The sequence below is a fragment of the Chrysemys picta genome, chromosome 8 (assembly GCF_011386835.1).
Source record: "Chrysemys picta bellii isolate R12L10 chromosome 8, ASM1138683v2, whole genome shotgun sequence".
In the NCBI taxonomy this organism is placed as follows: domain Eukaryota; kingdom Metazoa; phylum Chordata; order Testudines; family Emydidae; genus Chrysemys; species Chrysemys picta.
Window position 1 is genome coordinate 79589819 of NC_088798.1, and position 21107 is coordinate 79610925.

The 21107-nt window shown below is 41.2% G+C and overlaps 1 protein-coding gene across 1 annotated transcript in view; it reads left to right on the plus strand.

Annotated features, from left to right (window-relative positions):
* LCP2 (lymphocyte cytosolic protein 2) overlaps window positions 1-21107 on the plus strand; it is a 51722-nt gene that overhangs the window by 15218 nt on the left and 15397 nt on the right. Inside the window, exons 4-7 of the mRNA XM_065554852.1 lie at window positions 14188-14253; window positions 16343-16374; window positions 18900-18937; window positions 20009-20192. Of these exons, the coding sequence (XP_065410924.1) occupies window positions 14188-14253; window positions 16343-16374; window positions 18900-18937; window positions 20009-20192 (320 nt within the window). The remainder of the gene's footprint in view (window positions 1-14187; window positions 14254-16342; window positions 16375-18899; window positions 18938-20008; window positions 20193-21107) is intronic.

The window sequence follows — 21107 nt, forward strand, 5'->3', positions numbered from 1 at the left end:
TTGCTCATCCAGCTTGGTCTACAATTCCTGTCTATGAATTTTTTCCCCTTTCTTGCAGGCTTTTGATAGTTTCTGCAACTTTGACTTGAAGTAATTCCAGGCCTCTTCTGCCTTTAGATCCAATCCAATCTTCAGTCCAATCCTCTTCCCTAGCTAAATTTCCTTAATTTTTTAAAGTTAGCCTTTTTGAAATCAAAAACCCTAGTCACAGATCTATTTTTTTGTTTATCCTTCCATTTAGTTTAAACTGAATTAGCTCATGATTGCTCGAACCAAGGTTGTCCCATACAACCATTTCTTCTATGAGGTCCTCGCTACTCACCAAAACCAAATCTAAAATGGCATCCCCTCTTGTTGGTTCAGCAACTACTCGGTGAAGGAATCCATCAGCTATTGCATCCAGGAAAATCTGAGCCCTATTATTATTACTAGCACTTGTCCTCCAGTCTATATCTGGGAAGTTAAGGTTTCCCATGGTCACACAATTCCCATTAGTATTTACTTCATTAAAAACATTAAAGAGGTCTCTATCCATATCCAAATCAGATCCCGGTGGTCTATAGCAAGCATTATCCCAGGGGAGGCTCTAGTAGCTTTGTTCCCCAAGCAATAGCCAACATGGATATGTCAAGAGCAAATCATGCCAAACAAACCTAATTTCTTTCTTTGACAGGATTACTGGCCTAGTGGATAGGGGGATGCAGTTGATTTGATATATCTTGATTGTAGGTGGGACTCTGTCAAAATCCTTGCTAACATTCTCAAACTAGGGAAATGTGGTTTAGATGAAACTGCTATAAAGTGTGTTCACAACTAGCTGAAAAACCATATTCACACTGTCGTTATCAATGATTCACTGTCAGACTGAGAGGTCCTATCTAGTGAGTTCCCACAGGGGTCAGTCCTGTACCCAGTAGTATTTAATGTTTTCATTATGAGTTGGATAATGGAGTGGAGAGTATACTTATAAAATTTGCTGATGACTCCAAGCTGGAAAGGATTGCAAGCATGTTGGAGGACAGGATTAGAAATTGAAAGGATCTCGATAGATTGGAAAATTGGTAAAAATCAACCAGATGAAATTTAACAGAGAAGTGAAAAGTACCACACTTAGAAAGGAAAAAAAAAATCAAATGCACAGATACAAAAATGGGAAATAACTGGCTAGGCAGAAATACTGCAGAAAGTATTGTTGCAAAAAAAGGCCAATATCATTTGGGATGTATTAACAGGAGTGTTGTATATAAAACATAGGAGCTGGTTGTTCTGATGTACTTGGCACTGGTGAGGGGGTATTGTGAGGGGGTCCAGTCATTTGGGGGTATTGTGTCCAGTATTTTAAGAAAGATGTGGACAGATTGGAGAGAGTTTAGAAAAGAGCAACAAAAATGATAAAAGGTTTAGAAAAATCTGATCTCTGAAGAAAGGTTAAATAAACTGGGCATGTTTAGTCTTGAGTAAAGAAGACAGCGGTGACCTGATATGTTAAATCAAATATATTAAGGGCTGTTATAAAGAGGACAGTGATCAGTTGTTCTCTATATCCCTGAAAGTAGGACAAGAAGTAATCAGCTCAATCTGCAGCAAAAAAGGAGATTTAGGTTAGATATTAAGAAAATTGTTCTAACTGGGAGGATAGGTAAATACCAGAATATATAACCAAGGGACGTTATGGAATCCCTGCCTCAGAATGGGAGGATGGACTGGATGACCACTCAAGGTCCCTTCCAGACCTATATTTCTGTATTTCAGCCATAATGCTTTCCATTGCTTTCTTTCACTCTAACTTCATTGGTTTGTTGTCTGTTTGGATTACAAATCCCTTGTGGCCTTGCCTTCTTACCTGTTTGTAAAAATGCCTAGTAGACTATGCAAACAATAAAAATTAAAAATAATCCCATAGTTCCTTTTCTCCCTCCCCCGCACTCTAAATCTCCATCTTGCAAGGACACAATAAGCTCTAGTCATTTTAATCGCAAAGCAGATCTCGTAGATTATAATCAACTCTGATTGCCAATCCCATAGGCTAGCCTGAGTGGCATCTTAAATGGTGTAAAATCTTTCTGGCTTTTAAAACAAAGGAGATCAAAAGCAATTACTTCAGATCTATCTATGCCTCTCTGCCATTGTTACTTATATGTCCCCCATTACTGGGATATCTGATTGCCTCACAATCTTTGATGTTTGTATTCTAACAGCATGCCTCTGATGTAGGGCAGTGCTATTGTCCCCATTTTACAGATAGGGAACTGAGGCACTTGCCCAAGGTGTCACAGGAAGTACAGGGCAGAGCAGGGAACTGAATTTGTAATATGCTGCCATTTATAATGAAGCAGTTTGACCTCGAGAGAGACCAACATAAGAGATGTCAAGTATCAGAGGGGTAGCCTTGTTAGTCTGAATCTGTAAAAAGCAACAGAGGGTCCTGTGGCACCTTTGAGACTAACAGAAGTACTGGGAGCATAAGCTTTCGTGGGTCAGTGGTTCTGACCCACGAAAGCTTATGCTCCCAGTACTTCTGTTAGTCTCAAAGGTGCCACAGGACCCTCTGTTGCTTTCAACATAAGAGACTGCAGGGCAGCAGGGGCCAAACTCTCCACTGGATTATTCAGATTCACCTCTCATCCTACTCATAGATCCCCTATTGTACCTGTCCTCTGCTTTCCCATCAGTGCCCTGTATACTGTATGTCCACATGACCAGAGGAATGGGATGATGGGCTACATAGGAAGCCTCATACAATCAGAGAAACGTAGGGCTAGATAGGATCTCAAGAGGTCATCTAGTCCAACCCTCTTCACTGAGACGAGATTGGGTTCACCTAGACAGATATTTGACCAACCTGTTCTTAAAATACTCCAGTGACAGGCTTCCGATGGCAACATATTCCAGTACTTACCTATTCTTAAAATTAGAACGGTTTTCCCAATATTAAAATCATCTTCCTTGTTGCAAATCGAGGGTAGGACAGGAAGTAATTGGTTCAAACATGGAGAATGATCATCCTCATCCTGTTTATACATATTTGAAGACTGTTCTCATGTGTTATATCATAGAATCATAAAACTGGAAGGGACCTCGAGAGGTCATCTAGTCCAGTCCCCTGCACTCGTGCCATGACTAATTATCTAGACCATTCCTGACAGGTATTTGTCTAACCTGTTCTTAAAAATCTCCAAGGATGGAGATTCCACAACCTCCCTAGGCAATTTATTCCAGTGCTTAACCACCCTGACAATTAGAAAGTTTTTCCTAATGTCCAATCTAAACCTCCCTTGCTGCAATTTAAGCCCATTGCTTCTTGTCCTATCCTGAGAGGTTAAGAAAAACAATTTTTCTTCCTCCTCTTTGTAACAACCTTTTACATACTTGAAAACTGTTATCATGTTCCCTCTCGGTCTTCGCTTTTCCAGACTAAACAAAACCAATTTTTTAAATCTTCCCTCATAGGTCATGTTTTCTAAACCTTTCATCATTTTAGTTGCTCTTCTTTGGACTCTCTCCAATTTGTCCACATCCTTTGTGAAATGTGGTGCCCAGAACTGGACAAAATACTCCAGTTGAGGCCTAATCAGTGCAGAGTAGAGTGGAAGAATTACTACTCGTGTCTTGCTTACAACATTCCTGCTAATACATGCCAGAATGATGTTCGCTTTTTTTGAAACAGCATTACATTGTTGACTCATATTTAGCTTGTGGTCCACTATGACCCCCAGATCCCTTTCTGCAGTGCTCCTTTCTAGGCAGTCATTTCCCATTTTGTATGTGTGCAACTGATTGTTCCTTCCTAAATGAAGTACTTTGCATTTGTTCTTATTGAATTTCATCCTATTCACTTCAGAGCATTTCTCCAGTTTGTTCAGATAATTTTGAATTTTAATCCTATCCTCCGAAGCACTTGCACCCCTTCCCAGCTTGGTATCATCCTGAGACTTTCTAAATGTACTCTCTATGCCATTATCTAAATCAATGATGAAGATATTGAACAGAACTGGACCCAGAACTGATCCCTGCGGGACCCCTCTTGTTATGCTCTTCCAGCCTGACTGTGAACCACTGATAACTACTCTCTGGGAACGGTTTTCCAACCAGTTTTGCATCCACCTTATAGTAGTCCCATCTAGGTTGCATTTCCCTAGTTTGTTTATTAGAAGGTCATGCGAGACAGTATCAAAAGCATTACTAAAGTCAAGATATACCACGTCTACTGCTTCCCCACTATCCACAGGGCTTGTTACCCTGTCAAAGAAAGCTATCAGGTTGGTCTGACATGATTTGTTTTTGACAAATCCATGGTGACTGTTACTTATCACCTTATTATCTTTTAGATGTTTGCAAATTGATTGCTTAATTAATTATTTGCCCCATTGTCTTTCTGGGTACAGAAGTTGAGCTGACTGGTCTGTAATTTCCTGGGTTGTCCTTATTTCCCTTTTTATCGATGAGCACTATATTTGCCCTTTTCCTGTCTTCTAGAATCTCTCCCATCTTCCATGACTTCTCAAAGATAATCACTAATGGCTCAGATATCTCCTCAGTCAGCTCCTTGAGTATTCTAGGATGCATTTCATCAGGGCCTGGTGACCTGAAGACATCTAATTTGTCCAAGTAATTTTTAATTTGTTCTTTCCCTATTTTAGCCTCTTCTGATCCTACCTCATTTTCACTGGCACTCACTACGTTAGATGTCCAACCACCACCAACCTTCTTGGTGAAAACTGAAACAAATAAGTCATTAAGCACCTCTGCCATTTCCATATTTTCTGTTATTGTTATGTTGTTATTATTAATTATTATTATTATTGTTATGTCCCCCCTCAGCCTTCTCTTCTCAAGATTAAACATGCCCAATATTTTCACCCTTTCCTCATAGGTCATGTTTTCTAAACCCTTTATCATTTTTATTGCTCGCCTCTGGACTCTCTCGAATTTGTTCACATCTTTCTTAACCCAAAACTGGACAAAATACTCCAGCTGAGGCTTCACCAATGCTGAGTAGAGTGGAAGACTTACTTCTCATGTCCTACATATAATACTCCTTGTAATACATCCCCACATGATAATAGCCTTATTTGAAACTGCATCACACTTGACTCGTATTCAATTTGTGATGCACTACAACCCCCAGATCCTTTTCTGCAGTATTGCTGCTTAACCAGTTATTTCCCATTTGGTATTTGTGCATTTAATTTTGCCCTTACTAAGTATGGCAACTTTTCACTTATTTTTATTGAATTTAATTTTGTTGATTTCAGACCAATCCAGAATAGTTGAGGTCAACAATTTACTACTGGACATTGGTGTTTAGTAGTGGAAGCAGAGATCATTACCATTTTAAAAACTGGGATGAAGTTGTGGATTTTTTTAAAGTAAAGTATTCTTATTTTTCTGTGTACAACAGAAATGCACATTAGTGTACTACAAATATAAATCTGACCTGCCTCATCACTAAATGAAGCATGCATTTTTGCAAGTCTACAGCCTTGTAAGCATACTACTAAAGTTACATGTACTGGGTCAGACCCTTAGCTTGTGAAAATTGGGGTAGCTCCATTAACTTCAACAGAGCTACACCAAATTACACCAGCAATGAATGTGACCCAACACTCGTAACTGTGCTACATTTGTCACCCACAGGCCACAGCCATAGAAACCCAATGGGCTGAGCATGTGGTTTTTCTAAATATACCCATTTTAGGAAACCTACATGCTCAAATTTGAAAGTTACAAGGTCATTACTCCGGGATATTTCTGTAACTTTAGCAGTGGCTAAGTAGGTCACAACTGCACTTACAGAATATGACAGGCAATTTACTGAAATTGGTTACAAGGCAATCTCTTATTTTGGGGAACAACATCTACCTCCTGTGTCACCCAGGCACATCTTCATGTGTCTTCGAGTGCCCCATCTTCAAACATAAAATAAAGCTTGTTAAAATAGTTTTATGAAACAAACTATTTAGTAAATATATATATTAACTCTTATGCACCCTATTGGCTAGTGTGTATGTGTACCACTGTGCTCTACTGGATGGAATTGAAACTGTTCAACTGTATCTCCTAGTCCCCCTATTCAGCAAACAGCGTTAACAGAGATCTCCTTTCATTCGAGTGCTAAGAGCCTGTGCTTCTGGAACAGAAGCACGGTTCTGACCCCCTGTCATGTTACATTCCTAATGGCCATAGTGTGCAGTGTACTGACAAGTTTGCAGCCTTAGGTGGTCAAGGATTTGTTAAAATATTCAGCCACAAATAAGTGACTGGTACCAATAGGTCACTGTGTGAGTCCAATTCCAGCTGGAGCATTATGGGGAAGAGGGTGCAGGTTTTTTCCCCATGCACCTGCAGCAGACTGTGTGAGCACTAAATGGGCTGGCTAGTCCACCTCCCTCAAGGGATGTTCGCCAGACCACCATCCAACCCCCTTGCATGCCTGCCAGGGTTTGACAGCAATGACTAGGCAAAGTACCTTTCACTGGCAGGTGTAAGGAGCACTATGCAGCAAGCTTGCTGAGGAATCCCACCTTGTGTACACAAAATGACTCGGAGTACCTGAGCAATAAAGTTTTCATTCCTCCTTTAGTCCCTGAAAGGAGCAAAGACTTTTTTGGCCCATTATGTGTAAGGTTGTGTAAGAAATTCTGGTTTTCTTCCCAAAAAGTTTCTTTTCTAGACAAAATAACAAAGCAACACACAAGAGCATTATTCATTTGAAAGCCCTGCAGGCTTCTTAAGTGGTATTTAATATTTGTTATTTCCTGCTGTATCTAGGCTCTTTTTAAAAATAGATCTTTGAGCTCCTGATTATCAAACCATTGTACAACTGGGGGATGCACTGATAGAGGAGAACTATTCTAGTAAAGTCCTTCTACCTGTCCCTGGTGGCTCTTCAGGGAAAAATTAAAGATAGTCCTGGTATTTGTGTATGCGAGGGATAACCAAGACATCCTGGCTAAAACTGTAGCTCTTTGCAAAGCAAGTTCTAACACCCATCGTCAGCTGTAAAGTATTGTCAAACCTATGGCTGCCCCACTGCCAGTATCTTACCCCATACTTTGTAAAATGATATGAGACACCATAAGTATGAAAGGCACTATATAAAGCAAATTATACTGTATGAACGCAATACTGAGTAATTCATTGGAAGAATTGCTGGGCTGATAACCTCAAATTTTCCATATTTTAGACCAATATATATTGGCTTTCAAAGTATTTACATTTCTAATGATGGAATATTTAGTTCAAGTCAATGTAAAATCAAGTGACTTTAGGACCCTGCAGAATCCTGAAGCCTATTATATTTGTTACTGTAAAACCTGACTTGGAGAGCACATGACTTATGAGGAGAGGCTGAGGGAACTGGGATTGTTTAGTCTGCAGAAGAGAAGAAGGGGGGGGGGGATTTGATAGCTGCTTTCAACTACCTGAAAGGGGGTTCCAAAGAGGATGGATCTAGACTGTTCTCAGTGGTACCAGATGACAGAATGAGGAGTAATGGTCTCAAGTTGCAGTGGGGGAGGCTTATGTTGGATATTAGGAAAAACGTTTTCACTAGGAGGGTGGTGACGCACTGGAATGGGTTACCTAGGCAGGTGGTGGAATCTCCTTCTTTAGAGGTTTTGAAGGTCAGGCTTGGCAAAGCCCTGACTCGGATGATTTAGTTGGGGATTGGTCCTGCTTTGAGCAGGGGGTTGGACTAGATGACCTCCTGAGGTCCCTTCCAACATTGATATTCTATGATTCTATGATTTAGAAAAGCTAACTTTGTTAAAAGCCCTTTGTCTCCTGGTCATAGACACATATGCCTTAGTTTTTTGATCTGTCTAAGGTGCTCCTTGAATCAAAACTCTAATTTAGGCTGCTAGGATAAGGTTCTGCATGCCTGCAGAGGATTGGGTGTAGCTGTGCTCACATCCACCACATCCGTTCCTGACAACCGGGAAGTTGGCGGGCGCAAACCCACCCACTGCTAAAGGCCCCTCCGCCAGCCTGGGGAGGAGCTACTGAACCCAGTGCTCAACTGAATATGTGGGACAACGAAGAAAAAAACAGGAACCAGTGTGGGGGTCAGAGGGCCAAAACCCTCTCACAGGACTCACTCGAGGAAAGACCGAGAAGTGGGCAATAAGGCTGCCTCCACCTCCCGAAGTACACGCCGGGGGGTTCCAAGGGCAGAGAGCCCCGTGCACCAGCCAAGCCCATAGGGATCCACCCAGTCCTCCCGGTTGTAGTCCAGGAGGTCTCTGATCCTGGTAACTTCCTCCAGGCCTGCCAACCTCATGCTGGGCAGGTGGAGAAGGCTAAGCTGCCTCTGCCAATTCTATAGCAGTGCTGAGTCTCTTTACAAAGAGGGAAAATTCTCTGCTGAGAATCTTTGACTGACTTGACTTGGTTGAGAGTGCATATCAGTAACATAACAGTTAAAAAAAATTACAGGGATGTTGTAATCATCCCTAAATCAAGTATTACAAACAGGATATTGAGAGTTCAGGTTCCACATAAAAGAAATCCAAAACATTTTAAAGCAAGAAATGTACAGCTGAGGCATCCAAATAACCTTAACTCTGCCCTGCAGTTATGTCATGCAATAACTATGTGATTATGATTAAGGTATTTTACTATTTGTGGTCCCAGATTTGATTAAACTAATTAAACTAATTTTTAAATACATTAGCTATTGTTATATTCCCCCTCCCCCCCTTAGTACATGGCAGAGCAAAAGTTGTTTGGATGCCTTCACTGTGCATTTCTATACTGTACTATATTTAGATGTCTTTTATATGTAACCTTAATGCTCAATTTCCAGAGTATAACGTTCAATTTGGGGACATTACAATGTATATATACAATTATAATTTTGTTACCTTTGTATAGTCACATGTTAATGTAATTTGCTGTCTAATTGGCTTTTTAATAATTTTCAAAAATATCATACATGAACCCTAAGCAAGAAACCCAAGAGAATGTTGCATGTGATATTTTTAATGATTTGAAGTTATGGAGTATCAACTTTACATCATTTTTCAAAATGTTAACTTTTAAGGGCAGATTCTATGGTACACCAGAATAGTGGAAGACAACCAAGTGGTATATAAGACTATGTTGTAAAGGCCAGTATTAAGTGAAAGGGATTAGGAGGAGACCAGTCCCTGGGTTAAAATGTCTCTGTGCATCAAGGTCTTCCATTATTGTCCTGCCTCAGTTTATCTTGCAGAAGTGCCTCAATGGGCAGTGAGGCTGAGGCATCAGTGCCACTGGGAGATGGTCTAAGCTAGCATGCAGCCATGGAACCTTTAAGGAGAAGTAACTGTCAGCTACAAGTCATGTGCTTGTGAGAACTCTTGCTATATATTCTGTCTGCCTCATGCCACTGACTCATTACAAGGAATAGAACTGTTGCATGCAAATCAGCAGTAGAGGAAGAGAGGTAACCCAAACAATTGCCAATGATGTCACGATGGTCCTACTTACGAGTTTTCCAAGCTGTCGACTTACCTCTGTCTGTAGCCTGTAAAATCCTAACAATTACATAAATCAATCATTAATAACTTTGCTCAGTTGTAAAATAATTTCTATGAATATACGCTATGCATAAACACTTCAATTAATTTTAATTATAGGGACATTTGAAGTGTTATTTTCTTTTTAAGATAATTCACATTATTCTGACAGATACAAAATTTTTGAATAGACCAATTTTATATTAATTTCAAACACAAACTGGCAGATTTACTTGTAAACGCTCAGAAAATGCATTCTTTACTCAGAGTAGGTACTGTAAGACTGGGGAGGATATGCTGCATTTTATACAGAACAAAGAAGCTGAGGGGGATGGCAATTGATGTCCCTATATTAGGCTGAATCAAAACCCAGATTTGAAGTCTGCAGCTTGGTCTCTTCTCAATTAATGCATACAGAATCCAATGGCACCTTCAGAATTCCTGAGAAGGTCTTCACCTATGTGAATTCATATTTGTATGCCTCTATTTTGGGTGCTCAACTTGAGAAACTTTAAAGTGGCCTGATTTTCAGAAAGTGCTGACTGTCCATCAAAGCATATGGTCTCAAGTTGAGTGCCAAAAATTGAGGGACCAAAAAAGACCAATCTTTTTAAAATGGATGTTCTGGGATTAACGTGCATGTATGCTCACTAGAAGCAGGAGAAACAGAAGAGATTTAGCTGGGAGTTTCAGTGAACTCTGAACCCAATATGATGTTATTGTGTCTGCCCTGCAGAACTTGTTATCCAGGGGCAGAGCACAGGTGGCAGAAGGTCAGATACTCTCTTCACTGTGCCCAGGGAATGGGATTTCCAGAGTGTAGGACTTTGCCCCCAGCTCCCTCATGTATCTTCCTACCTCTGGCCACAATATTCTTGGGCTGGACTCTGCTTATACTCACAACGTTTGAAGTTAATTAGGCAAACAAGCTGGTTTGAGAGGATTTTGTTTCAACTTCCTTCCGATTCTAAGATGAGCGGCTGGTGGTGAAGGCAGAGAGAATGGTCTGAGAGTAACATTTTTTGCAAGTGTTGCTGCATGGCCTTATCCTGTCCTATCACCCACTACTCCCATCTCAAAAAGCAGTGTGGTTTTGATACTTCCTTCCTTACCTAGCTGCAGACCCAGCTGTCTCTGTGCCTGAATGTTCTATAAAAACATTTGTTGCTAAGGGCACATGGTTCTCAGAAAAAGCAAGCAAGCAATGTTTTGTTCATGTCATTGCTAAGCCTTGGCTGAAGGCTTGTGATATATGAATTATTTCTATTATTACGATGCCTAAGAGTTCTAGTCATGGACTAAGAGGCCATTGTGCTGGGCACTGTACAAAATGCAGAACAAAGACTGTCCCTACCTCAAAGAGTATACAACAACAGCAGATGGATACAGACAGATGGAGGGCTACAAAGAAACAAGGAAAGAAGCAAAGATCATGTCAATATTATATCTAGGGAAAAACATTTTTCATCTGAGAAGAATGATATAGCAGGAAGTGCTTGAAGCAGCAAGTAATGAATTTATTCCAGCAAGATGAGATGAGCAAACTGCTCACCAAGTCCTGCAATCTTCGCTCAGTGAAAATTCCTTCTGCAGCCAATGTGGGGATCAGTGCTGCAAGCGCTCCATGGCCAGAAATCCCAGTATCTTTGATGTTCTGACTAGATAGAGATTATTGGAGCTAGACTGGATGCTTTGTTTTGCTACTTAAACTGAAAAGAAATGGAAAATATAAACTGCTCCCAAAGAGAGTATATATAAAAAAAGAGAACTGCTCATAAAAGAAAAAGTTTGCCATATTAATGAGTTTTCAAATCCTGTTCCCTGCAAACACACAACATATCTTCCCTGTCTACATACATTACCCCGGAATAGTTGCTGAGGTTGTGCGTAAAGTTGTATGTGTTATATGCTAAGGGAGAGGAGAAGGCTGGGTGCAGTCAGTTTCCTTATCAGTTACAGCAGAAGGAAGTAGTTTGTGAAGATGAAGAGTCTGTTGCTCCATGGAGACAGGCTGTTTGACACAATTAAGAGGTTTTCTGAAACTTGGTATTTCCTTGCTTTTTAGAGCTTGTGTTAGGGAGGATGTCAGACATATCCAACCCAAATCCCTTTTAAACAAGGATATTGCTTGTGGGATTCTAAAAAGGGCAAGTGTTAAATCTGCACAAAAATCAGAAAACTCCAAACTCGTGCTTGCAGAAAAGGAAGGTTGAAAATATTAATGCTTTCCGGCATCATCCATCACACTTCCCCACTGTAGCAGGGTGGTTGGCTGGGTGTCCATGACTTCAAATGACTCCATTTTCTAATTTTTCAGATAAAGTAATATTAATTATCCTAAGTTACTATTTGACACTTGCTCTGTTGACTTTAGCAGAGTTGCATCTGCTTACATTGGTGGTGAATTTGGCCCTGAGTCTCAGGGTAGCTCTCGCAAAGGCAGCAAGTAAAAATTACTCTCTTGGCTTCCATGGATTCTTGGGTTATTGTTTACTTTACATCATGAGCAATATTTGCATATCTGCTCCCAGGTAAAATGTCACTCATGTGACCCATCCCTAATGCTGCACACATGCACTACTGAAAAATTACATATGTCATAGTGTCTCAGCCCCCAAAATATTGAATATATATATGAATATTTTTGGCACAGCCTGCAAATGCTGGACATGACATAGGCCAGATTATCCTGTCTGCTTCTGCTCATGGAAGGGATCCCGATTAGGTGAATCTGGCTGAAAAGGGACAGGATAAGAAGAGTTAGGAGTGATTATTCGACAGTGTGAGGACCTGCTCCCCCTCTGGTGAACTGCTGCCACATACATACTTGGCAACTATGCACTGTGAGCAGGGAAGGGGGCAGAACTCAAGGTACCTCCATGTAATCTGGGTCAACAGTTCTCAACTAGGGGTCCGAAGCCACCTGGGGGCCACGAGCAGGTTTCAGGGGGGTCCACCAAGCAGGACTGGTATTAAACTCACTGGGGCCCAGGGCAGAAAGCTGAAGCCCTGCCACCCAGGGTTGAAGGCTAAACATTAGGGATGGGTCACATGAATGACATTTTATCTGGGAGCAGATATGCAAATATTGCTCATGATGTAAAGTAAACAATAACCCAAGAATCCATGGAAGCCAAGAGAGTAATTTTTACTCGCTGCCTTTGTGAGAGCTACCCTGAGACTCGGGGCCAAATTCACCACCAAAGCTCGGGGTCTTACTGATCGCTCGGGGTCTTACTGATCGCCATATTTGGGGTCGGGAAGGAATTTTCCTCCAGGGTAGATTGGCTGAGCCCTGGAGGTTTTTCGCCTTCCTCCGCAGCATGGGGCAGGGATCGCTAGCAGGAGGGTTCTCTGCCAATTGAAGTCACCAAGACACAGGATTTGGAGACTTCATCAGCAGAGTCAAGGGAAGGGTAGGGACGGTTTTGTGGCCTGCAGCATGCAGGGGGTCAGACCAGATGATCATAATGGTCCCTTCTGACCTTAAAGTCTATGAGTCTATGAGTAAGCAGTTGCAACTCTGCTAAAGTCAACAGAGCTGTGCTAGCTAACGTCAGTAGTGAACCTGCCCTTGAATATTTTATTTTGTTTTAAAGACCGTTGTACAGTTGTGATGAGTCATGGTCTTATTTTTAATTCACCTTATGCCTTTGGTCAGGAAATAACCTTAGGAAAGTCCCACAAATGCTGAAAACACTTTTTGAGACTTGAATTTTGACATAATTAAAAACATCCAACCTACTTCTAGTTCTTTTTTTCATGTAGGTGTGTCAGATATAACAATTATGACTGTAAAAAGTCAAGACTCTGTTTGGTTGGCCCCTGACAGAAGGGGGCAGAACTCAAGGTACCTCCATGTAATCTGGGTCAACAGTTCTCAACTAGGGGTCCGAAGCCACCTGGGGGCCGCGAGCAGGTTTCAGGGGGGTCCACCAAGCAGGACTGGTATTAGACTCACTGGGGCCCAGGGCAGAAAGCTGAAGCCCTGCCACCCTTCCTCAGGTAGCCCCTACCCCCAGGCAAGTCCAGCCAGACCTTCTTTCTGACCCTCTGGTTCCCTGTTCCCTATGATGCCCCATCACCATTCCCAAATCTCCCTCTTTTGAGATTCACTCTCCATCTCTCACCTGGACCAACCACTCCTGCCAGAGGCTCCCCACCTTTTGTGATGTCACCAGCCTCAGCAGTTCCTTCATTCAGCTCCTACTTCCTCTGGTCCATTGAAAGCCCCTCCAAGACTCCATCACTCTGCCCCAGGGTCCCCTCCACAAGTTTCTCTGCAGAAGCATTTGCTGTTCACCTCTTCATGGATCGCCCAAGTGAGATAATGCTTAACCAATCAGCATTATGTTACATGGCATCCCATTCTGATGTGCGCTCCCTCCCAACGTTTCAATTTTTTTGGCCATTTTGTTTTTGACAATGAAAATATTATAGTGCATTAGGTATAGAGCTAAGAATAGATAGCAACCACCCGAGTGATGCAGCAGAGAATGCTACACTGCATTCATGGATTTTATTTACCCAAAAGGAAGGGGAAGGAAAATAAAATTTAAAAAAAGAAAAGAAAAAGCAAATAAGTGAAAAAAACAATTAAAGCAGCATTGAACTAAAAGAAGAGGAGATAGGTATTAAGGAAATTATTTTTGTATAAGAGGTTTTTTTGTTTGTTTATTTTAAACAGAATTCTAAGTAAGTTAAGTCAAGAAATCAATAGGAACGAGGGAAGAATAAGTTTCTTCCCAAAACGGTAAGTAAACCTTTCAGTCCTCTTTTTCTTTTGCAAACTATTAAGACGAAACTTTTCAGAATGATTTTCCATTTGAGCTAACAGAAGATCTCCAGTGTTATTTAATAGCAAAATCAGTCTCAGAAAACATGATAAAAAGGAATTTCAATTTCTTTCTACTCTTATTCATACAGTACAACCTCATTAAGAGCCCAAACCTACAAGGACTTTCAGATTGAGTAATCCAATTGAGCTCAGTCACACTACTCATGTGAGCAAATTTACTCATGTGCATGAGTGTTTATAACACTGGGCCATATTTTGCCAAGTTAAGCTAATTACAATTATTTATTGCTGTTTATAGTGCTAATATTAATGTAAATATCCTATCAGAGGTGTGCTTTAAAGACAAATTGTAAAGAATAAAACAAAATAAAAATTATAATACATTGTAATATACAAGTAAATGTATATCAGTATACTATATTTCAGATGGATAAAATTAAGAAAACCTTAATAGGAGATGTCTCTAGAGGATGTTGATATTACATCTTTGGTAAGAAAAGGCATGAGACTGCTTTAGATTTATTTTGAATATTTTTGAATGAGCATCAGCAGGTTCAAAAATTAGCAAAGTTATTAATATAGTGAGGGTCTGTGTTCTATTGTAATAAAATATGGAATCTCTCATTCATTATTGCTTGAGAGTTTTCTAAGCTGTTCAGGTGATTTAATAGATAATTTTTAATTGATAATTTGTCAAAATGTTCTACAGAGCTCTGAAAAATATCTCAGCTACTATGATAAATTTGGCTGAATTTCTCTCTGAATTTTATTTTTCAAGTCACCAGTCCCTAAACATCCATGATGGGATTCTTGGGATGGAGAGTTCAAGAAAAGGTTCTTAATGGGTCATTTGAGGAACCTTTTGTACTGGAGTCACCATAAAGAAAGGAGTATTATGAAAACACAACTGCCATGCTACAATAGCTAAAATAGTAACTCCAGACTTCACAATGGACCCTTTAATCCCCAAACTAACCCCTTCAACCCTACATGTGGGTGTCTCCCTCCTGCTCCCCAGCTGATGAGAGTAGCCCCTGACATTGAGCCCTCTTAGACAGTACAGATTTTATAAATGCAGTAGGCACCACAATATAAACATAAACCACTATTAACTAAATTATTTATCCTATAAACCTTGGTTGAAATTAGCAAAATGCACTGGTCCTTGCCAAAACCCACATTTGGAGTCCCCTGGCTTCCCATTGCCCCACGCCTTTTGTAGTCATTGCCACCAGGACTGGCTCCAGGGTTTTTGCCGCCCCAAGTGGAAAAAAAAAAAGCCGCGATCCCAATCGTGATAGGTGGCACTCCAGCGGCAGCTCTTCTTCGGCGGGAATTCGGCAGCAGGTGCTTCCCTCCGAGAGGGACCTGCCACCGAATTGCTGCGGAACAGCCCAACATGCCGCCCCTTCCCCTTGGCCGCCCCAAGCACCTGCTTGCTGGGCTGGTGCCTGGAGCTAGCCCTGATTGCCACTGGTGCAAAATGACTATAGAGCATCATCATCATGATCTGGGTAGCATGGTTTTACAACCACTTTGTACATGTGTAATTAACTACTTGTGCAATTGACCACAGGTGCAAGGCTGTGGAGTTTTTAGGCCAAACTTGATCAAAATTAAGTATGACAAGAATAGGCCCCACTCCTGAAAGCACTTACGTATTTAACTGTATGACAGTGAATATTTCCCACTGACTTTAATGGGCCACATAGACGAAGGCTCAGAAAATGAGATGAGATGCCAAAATTCTCAAACATTTCACACACACACACACACACACACACACACACACACACACACACACTAATGTGCCTCAAACTTTTTTCAAAATAATCTAGCCTGGATTAGGATCAGCTTTATGAAACTTCAGGCAGTTTATTTTTAGCTTTTTGGCAAAAGTTAGTAGGGAAGAGGGTCAAAATCAAGCTCACTTGTATAATGGAAGACTATTTTCAACTCTAATTATGCTATAGCTTTTACTAAACTTAGACATATTTAGTTCATAATCATTAAAATGTGAAAAAAATTTGTAATGTCATCACAGGACCCAGACGCAGAAGTTTGCTGACAATACAGGTAAATATCTACTTGCTATCTAAATACACATAGTATTTGAAAAGATTAAAATATTAATTAGCTGCTTGTACGGTTTATTTACAGTAATTGCCATCCAACTGTCTTCATTCAAAAATTCTCTTATAAATATTTATGCTCATAGATCTCATCTACCTTGAGTTTAGCTCTACATTGGATAATACATCTGTCCAAGAACTTTCAGGATTAACTGCAACTTAATGAGCTAAATTATTGTTGATATTAGAGATGAGTATGAAGGAAAACCTCAGATCCAAACACACCCAAATGCTGGAGGCTATTGTAGATGGTGCCTTTAATCGACTTGGGAGTAGCACATGCCAGCAGGATGTGGGTGGGGTGTGTGCAGAGTGATGCAATCTCATGTTAGAACTGCTTGGGTTGTGTCTGTTACCAAATAAGGAACATTACACTAGTTGATACCTTAATTCAATAAAGTTCTTAGACTGAGTAAAACAAGGTTCTGTAAACAGGTACAGTTGGGCCAGAAAAGTCCTTGGATATGTTTTCTTGGCAAGGGGATGCTCCAAATTTCCCCTTGAACATCAAGCTGGAGAGCTAACAAAAAGATGTTTTAATAGCAGGGATGGAGGAACAATGGGGGGAAGAAAAATGGAGAGAGAGAGATTCAATCTGGGAGCATTCATGTGAATTGAACCTCTAAGGCACAATGTCCTCCTCTCTTTGCAGCTAGACTTCATTATGGGCTAAGCAGCTTCCACATGGCTTCCCTGCACTGAGCTTCCATTTTAAACATTTTACTAGCTGGGCCAAGAGCACCTGTACTTCCACGGGTTACTACTCCCCCATTGGTCCTATTGAAAATGGGTTAACTAGAGCGGAGCCAATAATGGATTGTTTGTTCAGGGACCAAACTGAAAAAATTCTGGAAAAAACTCCATTCAGATTTGAACTGAAACTAAATTTTTCTTCAAAATTTTTGTTGAATAAAAAAGTCAAAATTCATTTTGTTGAAATAAACAATTTTCTTGAAGTTTTTTTTCCCCTTCAGCCAAAACTATTTGCAGATTGGACCAGAATACACAAATATGTACAGAGACCCCCCCCCAAAATGCTTTTCAGTTGAAAAAACTAGTATTTGAATAAAAAAAATTGCCCAGCTCTGCACCCAACTTTCCATATTAGCAACAAGATAAAGCATGGGATGAGAGGTTAACAGCTGAGTCAGTTCTGAATGCTTTATTCTTCAACTAGCATTTAAATCTTGAAGGGTAGGACACATCTCAGGCCTGGTCTACACTGCCAAGTTTTTTTTGCCAAAAGGCAGCTTTTGGTCATGAAACAGCAGAGGTGTACACATTTTGCGAGGAAACTCCTGTTAAAGCGTTATAATAAAACCCCCTCGACGAGCATGTCCAAAGATTTTATCCCCAAAGTGCCAGTGTAAATACCTTGCTTGCTTTTATCACTGTAATTGACCTCTGGAGGTGTTCCACAATGCCTGCAGTGACCGCTCTGCTCATTGTTTTGAACTCAGCAGCCATGAAGGCATGTGCCCCTCCCCTTTCAAAGCTCCATTCTGACAGCTGGTGTGCTGTGATGCTCTGCTGCAGGACACAAAGCAAATGATTAACATGGAATGCTCCTGCTGTCTCCCCCACTAAGAACATAATGGCAGGCAGGCAGAGTGTGTGTGTGTGTGTGTGTGTGTGAGACAGACACACATATACTATGTGCTGTGCAGAGCCAGGGAGAGAGGTGGGGGGCTGATGTCAGGGTTTTCCCCTCCCCCTGCCTCAGAACAGGTTGCTTTCGACAGCTCTCTGAACTTAGGAGACAGCATGCTGACACAAACAACAGGAGTACTTGTGGCACCTTAGAGACTAACACACTCACTCTCCGGCAACATACACTGTCTGTCTCCTTCCCCGTCCCCTCCATACTCTCACACTCCCTGTCACACACTCTCCCCCACACACTTCAGTTGAAAAGCATCTAGCAATCTAGTAGGATGCCCATGGAACAATGGGATTGAGAAACCTGCATCATGTGTCGCTGTACCTGCCACATGAGGCATTGCAAACCCTTTCCAAAGCACCCTGCGACCAGATGCACAGTGGGATAGCTACCACAGTGCATTGCTCTCTGTGTCATTGCAAGAGCTGCTAGTGTGGATGCACTCCAGTGACACAAGGAGCATAGCAAGGACATGCAACAGTGGTTTAATTAAAGCGCTTTAATATAAGTGGTATAACTTTTGGCGAAAAAACTTGGCAGTGTAGACATCGGTCACAGCAGAAATCATGACACACAAGGGATGTTCAACTAATACCCTTCAACCAGAAGGTAACTGCAAATATGAGCACATAATTCCTGTTGGCTGCCATGGGAGCTGGACACATCCCTCTCCTTGGGCAAACTGGTCTGTTATTTTGATTCTCTAATGGTCGCTATTTGTGAAACTTAGTGCCTTTTTACCTGATGAGGCTTTGGTACTCTGAAGCCAACATGTGCTAACAGGTCCACGGTTATGTTTTCTTACACAGGATGCTGTCAAGAAGAGGAAGAAGGCTGGTCTTCATTTGTAAGAATCATGTTTTAGATCACTTAACACTCAAAGCAGATTCTCTGTTCCCTTAAGCTCCATCAATTCCTGTGCTATACACTCCCAACAGAAGGGGAAAGAAGAGAATGTGCTGGGAGTTTCAAAAGCACTCAGTGCTGGCCTAATTCTACACCCTTGAAGTCAATGGGAGTTTTATCATGGACTTCAGTGGGAGCAGAGTTAGCCCAGTTCTCAGCATTTTTGAAACTTCCATCCTCTAGGTTGGTGAGAAATTACACTGAATATTACACCATTTACAGATCAGTGACAAGTTCTAGATCAGGGACAGCACATCCCCGCGGCCCCTTTGCCTGCAGGTGCCACTCCCCACAGCTCCCATTGGCTGGGAACAGAGAACCCCGGCTACTGGGAGCTGTGGGGGGCAGTGCCTGTGGACGGTCGACATCAGCAAAATGTCTCGCGGCCCGCAATCAGATTACCCTGATGGGTTGCATGTGGCCCGCAGGCTGCAGGTTGCCCATCACGTCCTATCAGATCTCACAAACTATACCTATTTGGGCTGGGTCAGAACCACATAATTGCCTGCATTAGGGGCTACAAAGCCCCGAACAAAGACATGCTTTCACAGGAAGGAGCATTAAGGAAGAGTGCACCACTGAATGATTGCCCCAGCTTGGTGCTAGGAGGCACCTTTTAACATCGGTTGGATGAGATATAAAACTGAGGTCCTGTACATCCCCTGTGACTTTCTTTAATCTTAGTGGCTTGGGAGATGGCTCTGGTATGAGAGTCTAGAGAGAAAAAAAAAATCAACTAAGTAACTATCTCTCTTGTTAAGTTTCCTCTGGAGTTCCTATTGTAAAAGGATATTCATTTCCTATCCTAAACTGCGGTGCAGTGTTATGCTCTGTGTAACTGTTGACACACTCCATCACTTCATTTGATGAAGGGATGAAACAATTCCTGAGTGCCGGTGATAAAATTTGGTATCCTGCACGATGAAAGACACTACCATATAAAAAACACAAGCTCACTGCATTAAGTTATGTAGTATATAATCATTGTCTGTTTTTCACTTGCATATGGCAGGAAGAAGAAGATGATTATGAAAGCCCAGATGAGGAACAGGAACAAGACGCTGACTATGAATCACCAACTGATGAACCAGGACATGACAGTGATGATTATGAACCTCCTCCATCCAACAATGATGTAGCACCCCATAATGTCATATTTCCTGCCAAGTCAATTCCAAGCAACACTGAGTACATAGGTAACTAGTGCAAAATGTAATTTTGGAAGGGATGGGATATTTTAGGGAATTGGTAATAGAATATAGAGCCTTTCACTAGACCTATTTGTGGATTTTCTAAATGTCTTTTTATTGAAAAATACAAATTTGTGGAAACTCTGGGATGTCTTCTGAGACTGGCAACTAAGAGAAAAAGCATTAAACTTCTGGTCTTACCACACTGACGTTTAGGCATATTGAAGGGACAGCTTAGGAGTTCACTTTGCTGGATAGAGGCCTTATTAGTTGTAGGCAAAGCAATTAAGCCCATGAGCAGTCTTAATGAATATACATGTTAAGTTAAGCACATGCTAAAAAATGAGTCATAGAAAGAAAAATGCCAGAAGGTTTGTTTCTCTTTAAAACAAACAAGCAAACCAACCAACCAACCAAACAGGTCACTGAATTTTGCCCTGGTCTTCAGTAGGATCAAGGCTGGGACTTTAGTTTGGGATCTGCATCAAGATAAACACACATTTCCCCCCATTTAGTATGGTGTTACACTATGTAACTAGTGCAAGATACTGTGAAAATAGGTGTAAGTATTATAAGTTTATACCACTTCTGTGTGGAGTTGACTTGGTCCCAGAGCATATCATGCATACATTTGTCATTTTCTAGTTCTGATTCTACATTGGCCTACACTTGTGAGGTCATTTACTTCAGTGCAAAACTCTACCATCTGGACTGGTGTATTTTATACTTACTTTGCAGTGGTGTGAATCACTACATAAAGTGCAGGCCAATAGAGAACTGAGCCCGGTATGTGTGTGTGCAATACCAGAGTGACATTCAAGTCGTCAGGCATAAAAAGGACAAAGAAAGTAAAACAACCGTTGCCAGAGTCACTGTGGATTTACAGAGATGTAACACAGCAAAATTGGATTCTTCATGTAA